The sequence below is a fragment of the Saccoglossus kowalevskii genome, chromosome 13 (assembly GCF_978046115.1).
Source record: "Saccoglossus kowalevskii chromosome 13, keSacKowa6.1, whole genome shotgun sequence".
Taxonomy (NCBI): domain Eukaryota; kingdom Metazoa; phylum Hemichordata; class Enteropneusta; family Harrimaniidae; genus Saccoglossus; species Saccoglossus kowalevskii.
Window position 1 is genome coordinate 31,160,318 of NC_140653.1, and position 12,128 is coordinate 31,172,445.

The 12,128-nt window shown below is 37.8% G+C and overlaps 1 protein-coding gene across 1 annotated transcript; it reads left to right on the forward strand.

Moving 5' to 3' along the window:
• The first annotated feature begins 575 nt into the window (after positions 1-575).
• Positions 576-12,042, forward strand: LOC100371042 (long-chain fatty acid transport protein 2-like). The gene is made up of 9 exons (XM_006811346.3): positions 576-1,057; positions 1,896-2,114; positions 3,461-3,616; positions 4,657-4,781; positions 5,396-5,590; positions 5,934-6,024; positions 8,890-9,088; positions 9,402-9,499; positions 10,251-12,042. Exons 1-9 carry the CDS (start codon positions 583-585, stop codon positions 10,556-10,558), a joined length of 1,866 nt encoding a protein of 621 aa, XP_006811409.1. The 5' UTR covers positions 576-582; the 3' UTR covers positions 10,559-12,042.
• Positions 12,043-12,128: the final 86 nt, after the last annotated feature.

Genomic DNA, 12,128 nt, shown 5'->3' on the forward strand with positions numbered 1-12,128 from the left:
TACTTCTTTTTTTTTTCTATACTTTATTGTACACTTTTGTCAAGATCCTAATAAGGATACGATTACAATAAAGATTATTATTATTACATCATGCCATGACCTATGACCTGTATATTAAAGTTGACATCGGACTAAGTGGACCAGTGCTAACCCGAGATTATTTGCGTACATCATGCCATGACCTATGACCTGTATATTAAAGTTGACATCGGACTAAGTGGACCAGTGCTAACCCGAGATTATTTGTGTACATCATGCCATGACCTATGACCTGTATATTAAACTTGACATCGGACTAAGTGGACCAGTGCTAACCCGAGATTATTTGCGTACATCATGCCATGACGTATGACCTGTATATTAAAGTTGACATCGGACTAAGTGGACCAGTGCTAACCCGAGATTATTTGCGTACATCATGCCATGACCTATGACTTGTATATTAAAGTTGACATCGGACTAAGTGGACCAGTGCTAACCCGAGATTATTTGCGTACATCATGCCATGACCTATGACCTGTATATTAAAGTTGACATCGGACGAAGTGGACCAGTGCTAACGCGATACCATTTGTGTACACCATGGATGATAACGTTGGGTATAGCATTGTAGCGACTATATTCATCACGATAGTGATTATAAGACAGTACTATCCGTATCTACTGTTCGATATATCAAGACTGTATGCCTTGATTTTTAAAATAATTCTACCAAGATCCCGCTACCTTCGCAAGAACCAGTTTACGGTCGATGTGTTTTCCGAATCCGTCACACGGCAGCCAGGTAAAGCATGTCTGATCCACAAAGACCGTGTTTACACGTACTCAGACATTGAACTCCGATCAAACCAGTTTGCTAACTTGGTGGCAAAGGAGGGGTATAAATTGGGTGACACCGTTGGCATTTTCATGTCCAACGAGCCAGCGTACATTTGGATGTGGCTGGGATTTGTTAAGCTGGGCATCAAATGTGCGCTGTTGAATTACAACTTACGGGGAGACTGTTTGATGAAGTGCATTTCTTCTGTCGATGCCAAACTTATTATGGTTGGAGAAGGTATGTATATCTTATGATCAAACAGGGAACACGTTATTTGAAAAACAAACATGCTACGTATTCTCTAATTTCTATCATCTGCTGAAATGACCGCTCAGAATCCAGGACCAGGGACACCCGTTATTTTATGACTAACTGCACCCTCTCAACAACACACTGAGACGTTCATTATGGTCAGTAACACAACGGATTGTCTCACATTAATGCAAGAAATCACCAGCTGCAGCGAGGTCGTGGATTGTATTGCCGCGTATTAATTTGTAAAGGTGACCTCGTTGCGATCTAGATTGCATATAATAGAGAGTTAATGAGTTTCTGGTTTAGAATCCGGAGTGGGCCTTGTATCACTGACCTCTTTCATAGTATTACAGCATTTATTGCGGAGATTGTCAAACCGTACGTTCGTTAGGTGCACGAACCTGCGATATCTATTGCACAATTCCTCTTTACAATGGCCATTTTTGAATTTCATGTAAATAATGTGTTTACACGCGTTGTGTACGTTGCTATGAGTCCCATATGGTACAGAACACGCCGCGATGACCGTCGCCCTTATTATAAATTAATGGTAATACTACATATTAAATGAATTATATAAATTTCGGGCGTTCATACATTATATTCCCAAACAATGTTTAGGAATAAATACAATCTGATGTTACTGCTAGTGGGTGTTACAACCGAAAATAACAACAGTAAGACTTATTTTACACGTCACATCAGGTGATGCTATAACTGACCAATGGCAAGGATGGAATACCAACCTGTGACCAACTTGCATAATAAATAGATAACAATTATACGCTAATCTGCGAAACGCATATACTTTATCATACAGGCGAAGAACTACGAGACGCCATAGAGGGAGTTTCAAACCTTCTGAAAGAGAATGGCATCAGAGTATGGACACACGGTAGCCAACCTTGCAAAAACGAAGAATTCAAGGACATCACTTTTGCGGTGGAAAATGCGCCTGCTGATCCAATTCCTAGATATACGAGACGAGATATTAAACCAAGCGACGTTTGTTCCTATATATACACATCTGGGACTACCGGTAAATTATAAATGAGGCTGTAGTTTCTGTCATGAATTTGTTTTGCGTATCTGTTGTCCGACTTATTTAGTTGATTATTAGCGAATTGCTGTGTTATGTCTGTCATCGTTTCGGCCTATTTGAGATCCTGGACGGAACTTGGCTCAGTGATTTGGAACTAATTACGAGATAACCGTCGCTATTCGGACAGTTTGGTATTTGTAGTTATTAATGTAGTGAACGATTAATCAAAAGATATGACGTATTCAGTACTTAGTGTGATTGGCTGTATGATTGAAGGTTACGCCTTAGAGTCTTTTTACTGCTTTGTAATTGGTTAAGTTTTTAATAAGAAATAAACAGTCTAAGTCGTTGGTCTCAGTGGGAGAGAGAGAGAACTCCACGAAAGACGCAGTCTTGGGCTAGTCTTTGGCCAACCTTGCGATAGTCTTGGGGACTTTTCCCCAGGGTGCTGTGTCTTATAGAGTGCTCGACTGACCGACTAAGACGAGAGTTGAACCGTATTTCGTTGTGTGTGTCTTATTTGTCTGTAAAGTTTAAGTGACTTTCCCGATCCTGTACCTCAAGGGGACGCGATAGAGAGACGAGACGAGATTCCCCCCTGGCAAGTGTGGAGAACCCCAGAGAGAGAAGAATTTCCCCCTCACATTTCATTGACTTTATCGAGATAATACCCACGTGCGAGACATGCAGATACAAAATCATTACTGTTATCTATTATATTATATATTATTATATAATATAGAAAAGATGAAATTTAGAAGTTACGTGCGTGTTAAATCATAGTCACGTGATAATTACGGCATACCATCCACGAGCACGAATCGCGTATCACGTGTCACGAATTGGGGAGTTTCTGCCAATCAAATCGTTTTATTGAATACGCGTAACTTAATTGGCAGTCAGTTTGTCTCATAATTGGTCCTTTGATCTCGTGAACCACGCCATAACCAGGTTACGCCCATTGGCCAATTCAAGGCAGCCATTTTACAAAGTAATAGAATTATATCACTTAATTGGTTTCAAACTCAAGCCCAAGATTTTGTATTTTGATCTACCAGGAATTCAATGTCAGAGTGGTCGGCTTGTCGCGTCATACATATCTACAAGTTGGTTATGCAGTGTAGCCACTTAGTTCTTATGAATACAATTCATGCCCACTAAGTTCTTATAAATAATTTTCATACCCACTAAATTCTTATTTACTTTTGATTTATTGATAGTATCTATTTATTTAGATGAATCTATATTTATTTTCTCCGAATGAAGATTAAAGAATAAATGGGATATGAGGAAATAAGTCGCATTAGTGATAAATAATTGGACGCTTTCTGATTATATTACAGGGTTGCCTAAAGCGTCTAAAATTACTTACTATCGACATCTTGGAATGGCACTTATTTTTGGTTTATTCGATGTGAACGCAGATGACGTATGCTACATTACACTTCCCCTTTACCATTCGTCGGCCACACTCAGCTGGACATGTGCAATCCGGACGGGTAAGTCAAATATCTTCTATAAAACTGTGAAATGTGCGCACTTTTGTACGGTTTTACAATTTCTGTATTCAACCCATTATATAACATTAAAGCGGGAGCGTCGTCACCTGCGCACGCGCGAGAATTGAGTCCCAAGCGACGATAACAATACACGCTAAAAACGCAAAGGCTCATAGGCAGACGCTTGTTTGTAACAATGACACGCTATGGCCATCTGGCGCATGCGCAGATGACGACTCCCCCGCTTTAAAATAAACAAAAAAGTGTTATCAACCTGCAACCAGGAGCCGAACATGATGGCGTTGCAGGAGGTGGTAAGGGGTAGGAGGTGAGATGAAAATGACAGTAGAACATGTCCGTCGTTTCGGAGTGAACGCTATGATGTTGGCTGATTCAGATTGAAGTGACCAGAACACCAAATCGCTACAGATTTAGAATTGTTAAGCAAAAAATGAGTTGTTTTTTGTCAAAGCGCGCGTCAGTTCAAAAGAACACGCTGCTCACGATTGTTCTCGTTTCCGCCTAAATTACAGTAAATGTTTTATAAATTTCATACTTGGCCAATCACAATTCGTGGGCGGGTGCATGGCAGTAATCATGGGTAATGGGCGTTACCGAATACATGTAGCGTCCATTGTCAATGAAAGCGCATGTTTTGGAATTGAAGTGTGAGGGTCTTCCAGGGTTAACATTTTATAAATTTCAATAAAATATTTTAATGTCTTCATGAAATAAACTGTACACTTGCATATCAACTTTTCCATTGACCCAGTATTATTGTTTAATGGCTGGGTTGGTATAATTCTACTAAAAAAATGCGAAACAAAAACGTGCACCATGCTCGTCACCCAGAATATTCACAAAAACTGTTTGGTCTTGTGTGTAATCCAGTGTGGTGGTAACCTACTCAGAGTAAATGTGTAAGAATTTTACTCCATATGCTTTGCGTGATACATCCACGTGGCTCTATGAAATACTAGTTTGCTAAATTCCTCTAACTTTAACTCCATCTGACAATTTAAAAATTGGTATTGTTTCAGGTGCGACTATTGTTCTGGCGCCAAAGTTCTCGGCTTCTGGGTTTTGGCGTGACGTTCGAAAACATGACGTCACCGTTATTTATTACATCGGGGAGTTGTGTCGATATCTGTTAGCACAACCAAAGGTATGTTATTTATTTTACATGAACACTAAAGCAGTGTTATACCTGAATAAATGAATTTACAAACAGTGCATGGGACTATATTAAGTTTTCTTTTTTAGACTATGTAAGTGAATTGTATAATTGGCCAATTGAGTCTGACGCAACACATTTCTGGGCGCCATTGACTGTCAATCCTGAATGGCATATCGTATTGTATAGTCTTGTCTTGCTTTCATACTTGACCTCCGCGACAGCGAATTCCAGGATCCGACATCTTTGACATCATATACTTTCGATAGCTGAATATCATATTATTGCGTCAATTATTTTTTGTTTGGTAATAAAAAATAAGATGTGGTGAAGTGATCGAATTGCAAGTTGGAATGATTTTTTTCGCTTTGTATTTAACTATTTCTTAATTTTCAAGCGCGGTGGTCGAATTTCATGTAAATAAACATGTATTTTACACGCGTTGTACTAGTATACGTCGCTATGAGTCCCATATCGAACAGGACGCGGCACGACGACTGCCGCCCTTTCAACAAAGCAAACAAAACGACATGTATAGTAAGCAAGTCTTATATGAAAGTAAAATAGTTGTATTACTGATCGTGAAAATATTTTGTCTGTTGAAGCATGTTGATGATGCGAAGAACCGCGTCAGGATTGCAATCGGTAATGGTCTTCGGCCAGACGTATGGATAAGGTTTGCCAAGCGATTTGGAATACCGCTACTTGGTGAATTTTATGGAGCTACTGACGGTAATTTGTTTGGCTACAATGCCGATAATAAGGTTGGCGCTTGCGGACGATTCTCTCCCTTTTTAAAGGTTTGTATCGTTAAATTTCAAATTCTTTTTTGAATATGACGAACGGCGAGTTTGAACAGTTTTGAATTATAGAGTTAATATTTTGGAGATTTCAAAGTAAAAGATCATCCATAATTTTATCAGTTTAAGTGCATAGTTTTTAAAATAGGATAGAAGTCATAGTAATATTGAAAATGCATTGAAAAGTAACTTGAAAAGTGAAGACTCTTCCTTTCTTTTATTCCGATGTTTAGGATGTGCTAATGTCAATGTCATTGTGTTCAAACTATTGTTCCTAATGTCATCGAAAAAGTAACTGCGAACATTTATTTAATTAATTTGCATATTTGTTTCATTTGTTTAGAAACTATTTAAGTTTGAACTGGTGAAGTATTACTTTGATAAAGCAGAACCGGTTCGCGATATGAATGGAAGGTGTATTCCCGTTGAACAAGGTATGTCAATTACGACGTTCACGTTACGGGATCTTGGCACGTGCCGAAATTTTTAATTATTCATGTTTGGAGGGGATTACAGCAGTAGCGTTCACGTTAGTCAGAACCACGGTTACTATCGTGTTAGTAACCGTGTCGAGACCCACGTTGGGACCCCCTCGGATCGTACCGAATTACGCCCTCATTCGTCGAAAATACAAATCTCGGCATGTGCCGAATTTTGGTCAACAAGTGTAACTCTTCAAGTGTAAGTTGTTTTGTTGTTTGTTTAATAGACTAATTGAATCATGTTAGACATCCGATTGCTGCTTCAAAGTGAGGTTGGATAAGCGAAGAGATAAATTCGGTGAGCAAAACTAGCTAATCAAATCAGACAAAAAATCCTTATCGTAAAAGTTGAGCAATGTTTTTTTTATTGAAATGGATTAAGGTTTAATGATTTGAAATCCAAGAAGAAATCAATTCACATATATATGTATCAGTAACTTTTAGTTTACACTTATTTTTCAATATTTTTTCAATGCCCATTTTAAATTATTCTGCCCGCCCATATAGTACAATCGCGGGTGTAAAAAGCAGTTTTCGTGCGAACTTTCTTGTTACAAATACATTGTAATACGTGCTTGTAAACAATGAGGCATGCGCACTGAGATATAAATCCAGACACGGATGTGCATCATGAATAAAATGTGTTAACATAACAGCAGTGTCGTCCGATTTCTTGAGTAACCAAATAAAGTGGGTACACTAGTATTTATACAAAATATCATTAATATTATTGCAGTTTTATCACTATTAAGAAAAACGCTTGTTACAGTAGTTGAAATAACGAGATGCCGTTGTACTACATGCGATATAAAGGTAGTACTCGGATATCAATCCCAGGTCTTGGGATTATGTGTTCACAGCCAACGGGGTAGAGGGACTGTGGTGTATTGTTTCATGTTCTGCGAGGAAAATCTTAACTTGGATATTGTGACCGCTTTGTTTGAGCTTGAATATTGCGCTCGCTTGGTCTGAATGTTGCTATCACTTTGGCTCGAATGTTTCGATCTCTTGAATATCGTAATTTTTGCTCTGAATGGTGCGATCACTTGATATGAATGGTGCGATCACTTGATATGAATGGTGCGATCACTTGATATGAATGGTGCGATCACTTGATCTGAATGGTGCGATCACTTGATATGAATGGTGCGATCACTTGATATGAATGGTGCGATCACTTGATCTGAATGGTGCGATCACTTGATATGAATGGTGCGATCACTTGATGAATGGTGCGATCACTTGATATGAATGGTGCGATCACTTGATATGAATGGTGCGATCACTTGATATGAATGGTGCGATCACTTGATATGAATGGTGCGATCACTTGATATGAATGGTGCGATCACTTGATATGAATGGTGCGATCACTTGATTTGAATGGTGCGATCACTTGATATGAATGGTGCGATCACTTGATTTGAATGGTGCGATCACTTGATATGAATGGTGCGATCACTTGATATGAATGGTGCGATCACTTGATATGAATGGTGCGATCACTTGATATGAATGGTGCGATCACTTGATATGAATGGTGCGATCACTTGATCTGAATGGTGCGATCACTTGATATGAATGGTGCGATCACTTGATGAATGGTGCGATCACTTGATTTGAATGTTTCGATCACTTGATATGAATGGTGCGATCACTTGATATGAATGGTGCGATCACTTGATTTGAATGATGCGATCACTTGATATGAATGGTGCGATCACTTGATTTGAATGATGCGATCACTTGATATGAATGGTGCGATCACTTGATGAATGGTGCGATCACTTGATTTGAATGGTGCGATCACTTGATATGAATGGTGCGATCACTTGATATGAATGGTGCGATCACTTGATATGAATGGTGCGATCACTTGATATGAATGGTGCGATCACTTGATATGAATGGTGCGATCACTTGATATGAATGGTGCAATCACTTGATTTGAATGGTGCGATCACTTGATATGAATGGTGCGATCACTTGATTTGAATGGTGCGATCACTTGATATGAATGGTGCGATCACTTGATATGAATGGTGCGATCACTTGATATGAATGGTGCGATCACTTGATATGAATGGTGCGATCACTTGATTTGAATGGTGCGATCACTTGATATGAATGGTGCGATCACTTGATATGAATGGTGCGATCACTTGATTTGAATGGTGCGATCACTTGATATGAATGGTGCGATCACTTGATATGAATGGTGCGATCACTTGATATGAATGGTGCGATCACTTGATATGAATGGTGCGATCACTTGATATGAATGGTGCGATCACTTGATATGAATGGTGCGATCACTTGATGAATGGTGCGATCACTTGATTTGAATGGTGCGATCACTTGATATGAATGGTGCGATCACTTGATATGAATGGTGCGATCACTTGATATGAATGGTGCGATCACTTGATATGAATGGTGCGATCACTTGATATGAATGGTGCGATCACTTGATATGAATGGTGCGATCACTTGATTTGAATGGTGCGATCACTTGATATGAATGGTGCGATCAATTGATCTGAATGTTAATATCCCTTTGGCTCGAATGTTTCGATCTTTTGAATGTCGTGATTTTTGCTCTGTATGGTGCGATCACTTGATCTGAATGTTGAGATCTCTTGGTCCAAACTAGGTTTTGTGATCGCTTGGTCGGAGTTTTGCGATCGCGCATATTCATGCCATCGCTAAAACGCACTTCATGATAGACGCAACACTCCATCATAAAGCAATTTGAATGATCTCGGAGTGCAACTTGTTATTTAAACCGACATTACCGTATATTGTCTTTGTTTCAAGGTCAGCCGGGTTTATTGATCGTGCAAATAACTACCAACAATCCTTTCGATGGCTATGCGGGCAAAGAAAGTCTCTCAGATGCGAAAAGAATAAGGAATGCATTTAAAGATGGCGACGTTTACTTTAATAGCGGGGACATTTTCGCGTTGGATAAAGACTACTACTTTTATTTTATGGACCGTCTTGGGGACACATTCAGGTTTGTCAACCCCCCCCCCCTCCCGATTGTTGATTGATGACATGTGCGATTTCTTTTATTTATTGCTTCTTTACAGAAATAAATAAATACATCGTTGATTAAATTGTTGCCAGAATTTGATTAGATTAGAAATATAGACCGCCATCTTAGTATCATTACAAACAAATGGGTGTTTTTTTTATCTTCAACTGATTAATTGTGAATTGTACAGTTGTGTTTGATTCAGAATAAATCTGATTAAAATTGGCAACAACAACTAATATTACTTTATTACAATAAGTTGCGATTTACCTAAAACATGATTTATCGATAGGTGGAAGGGAGAGAACGTAGCTACGACTGAAGTGGAACAAATAATTTGTCGATTTCCTGGAATTCGTGAATCTACCGTATATGGAGTATCAGTACCAGGTATGAACGCAGGCATACATCTTAAAGCGCGGTGGTCGTCGCGCAGCGCGTGTTCGAATTTCATGTAAATAAACAATGTATTTTACATGCGTTGTATACGTAGCTATGTATGAGTCCCATATCGAACAGAACGCGGTGCGACGACTGCCGCCCTTTAATAACCCAAATTATGAAATACGACCGACCTTAAACCAACGCATGATCTGTTTACATTTAACTTCAATTTAAAACTGAAGATAAAAACAAAAAAAATCAGGGGTGTTAGTGATTGTTTGCCATTCTTACAAATCGCTGGATTATTCATTCAAACGCATAACATTTATGAGTTTTCGACTGTTTGTCGATGTGAATATTAGGAAATAAATTATAGTAAATACATCATGTATTTTGCATTCTCTGCCACATGGTCACATACATGATCACCGTGGCACATGTTAGCGTTTTCTCTGACAAAATCACAAATATGTACAAATTTGCGTCCTTTTTGATACGATCATATCACAGTCCCTGATCACATACATCATCACATACATTTTGCAGTCTCTCCACATGAACACATACCTCATACCGTTTTTTTTTACATGACCTATAATTTCACTTTTGCACTTTTTAGATTCAAATATTACTCAATATAGAATTTTTACCACAGACTTCCCCGATGATATACAAGATATAAGTGTGAATATAAAATTGAAATTAAATTTTATGGTATATAAATCTTCATTTTTTTTAAATTCTTCAACGTATACAGGATGTGACGGACGAGCGGGAATGGCTGCAGTTGTACTTGAAGATGAACAGAGTTTTGATTTCCAAGAATTTTACGCTCACCTCAGAACATATTTGCCCCTTTATGCATGCCCGAAATTCCTTCGGATCCAGGATAATTTGGTTACGACTGGTACCTTCAAATACTCTAAACTTGAACTGGTGAAAGGTGGATTTGACCCCAACGTTGTTGATGAGCCAATGTACGCTATACACGTTGAGAAGAAGACATTTAAACCCTTAGTTAGTTCAGTGTATGCTGACATTGTGAACGGAAAACTTGCCCTGTAAAGTCATCAATTTGACTGGCAAAGTCGGGATTTTTTTTTGTCCTTTTAGCGTGATCGCGAAAACTAACCTGACTGCTAAAGAATTTCTTTCGCAGTCACGCCAGTTTTCGCGATCGCGTTAAAAAGGCTAAATTGGCAATTAATTATATTTTTTTTTGTAAAACAAAAAAGAAGTACCGACTTTGCCAGTCTAGTCATCAATATACGCCTGTCCTATAAGTTGCGCCCCCTAGCGACAAAGCACCGCTGTGACGTATATGGGCGAAACAAAAGACCATCTATACTGCTTTCATCTGGAAAATAACATTTTTTAGTTACATTATTCAAAATACGAATGACTGTACAGCCAACGTTTTGAACTACATTATTTATAACCATCTACGTCATGTTGTCTCTAGAGGGCGCACATTGATTTGGTGATTTGACATTATTCGAAGTGAAGCCATACTGCATTGCATGTAATGGATAGGCAGATACCGATTAAAACTGTTTGGCATTACGCAATTATAACATAATGGTATATTGGTGTTTAATCTTATAACAAAATTCCAGTATTTTACTTCATGATGGAGTGTCTGTCATTGCATAGGCAGTCTGGTGTTGCTGTAATCATTTTATGGAAAGTGAAAAGCATTGTAATTTTATTTCCCTAACATCAGGGTGGTAAAATGCTTTACTACGTAAATATAGCAATATATTTTCAAAACAGAACATATTTCAGTGTATTTTTATTGTATGAAGGAAATGTCATTTAGGGTCAGTTTTGAATGTCAACAATTGTGATTTTCAGATAAACAACTATTACCGTAAAAATATTCAGTTAATTTCAGGTGACCATTCATTCATTCCGTTAAAAAAAATATATAAAAATTACGAATTGAATCTAGTCAATGTAGTGTATTTTTCTATTTTATTTAGAATTCAGAAATATATGCCCTATTCTCAGGCTTTAGAATCCTGTTTGTAAAGTTAAGACTCATGACTCATGGATTGTATTTTTATCTATGTAGAAAATATTGTGTGGTCACATCTAAAAAAGTCTATGCCGAAACTTCTTTTAAATGTAATTATTTACAAAAACGATAAGCTAAAACTTGGAGTGAAAATTCGGTTCAGATAAAGAGAAAAAAAAAGGTCTAATTTTCTATTTGGAGGTAAAGTTGAGGTATTATCCAAAATGTTTACAAGATTCTGAAGATATTTTGTGAACATCTACTGTTTGAAGAGATCTGTCCATATTTTGAATTTAGTCAATATAAAGGGTGCTTGGAAACCATATAAAACATGACATGGTGCCACTGGGGGAAATTAAGCTTTCCATTAACAGAAAAACAAGATAACTACACAATAAGAGGGTAAACAAACTCGCACAACAGAAATGAAATATAGGAATACAGTATTTTTCTGTAAATTCATGAAACATTTAATTTTTCAGCTATGTAATATTGCACAACTCCAATAAAATTTGTATTATTTGTCAAAGAATTAGTATGTGGATAATGTTGTGATGATGCCAGAGTTTCTAAAATTTTGAGCCAATTTAGAAACTATAGAATGAAAAGATATTTTAA

What these genes read in the sequence shown, in the direction of transcription:
- LOC100371042 (XM_006811346.3), top strand. Translation starts at nt 583, where the DNA reads ATGGATGATAACGTTGGGTATAGCATTGTAGCGACTATATTCATCACG. An exon ending in ACTTATTATGGTTGGAGAAG is followed by an intron (nt 1,058 to 1,895) that starts GTATGTATATCT and finishes TTTATCATACAG; the next exon opens with GCGAAGAACTACGAGACGCC. An exon ending in ATACACATCTGGGACTACCG is followed by an intron (nt 2,115 to 3,460) that starts GTAAATTATAAA and finishes ATTATATTACAG; the next exon opens with GGTTGCCTAAAGCGTCTAAA.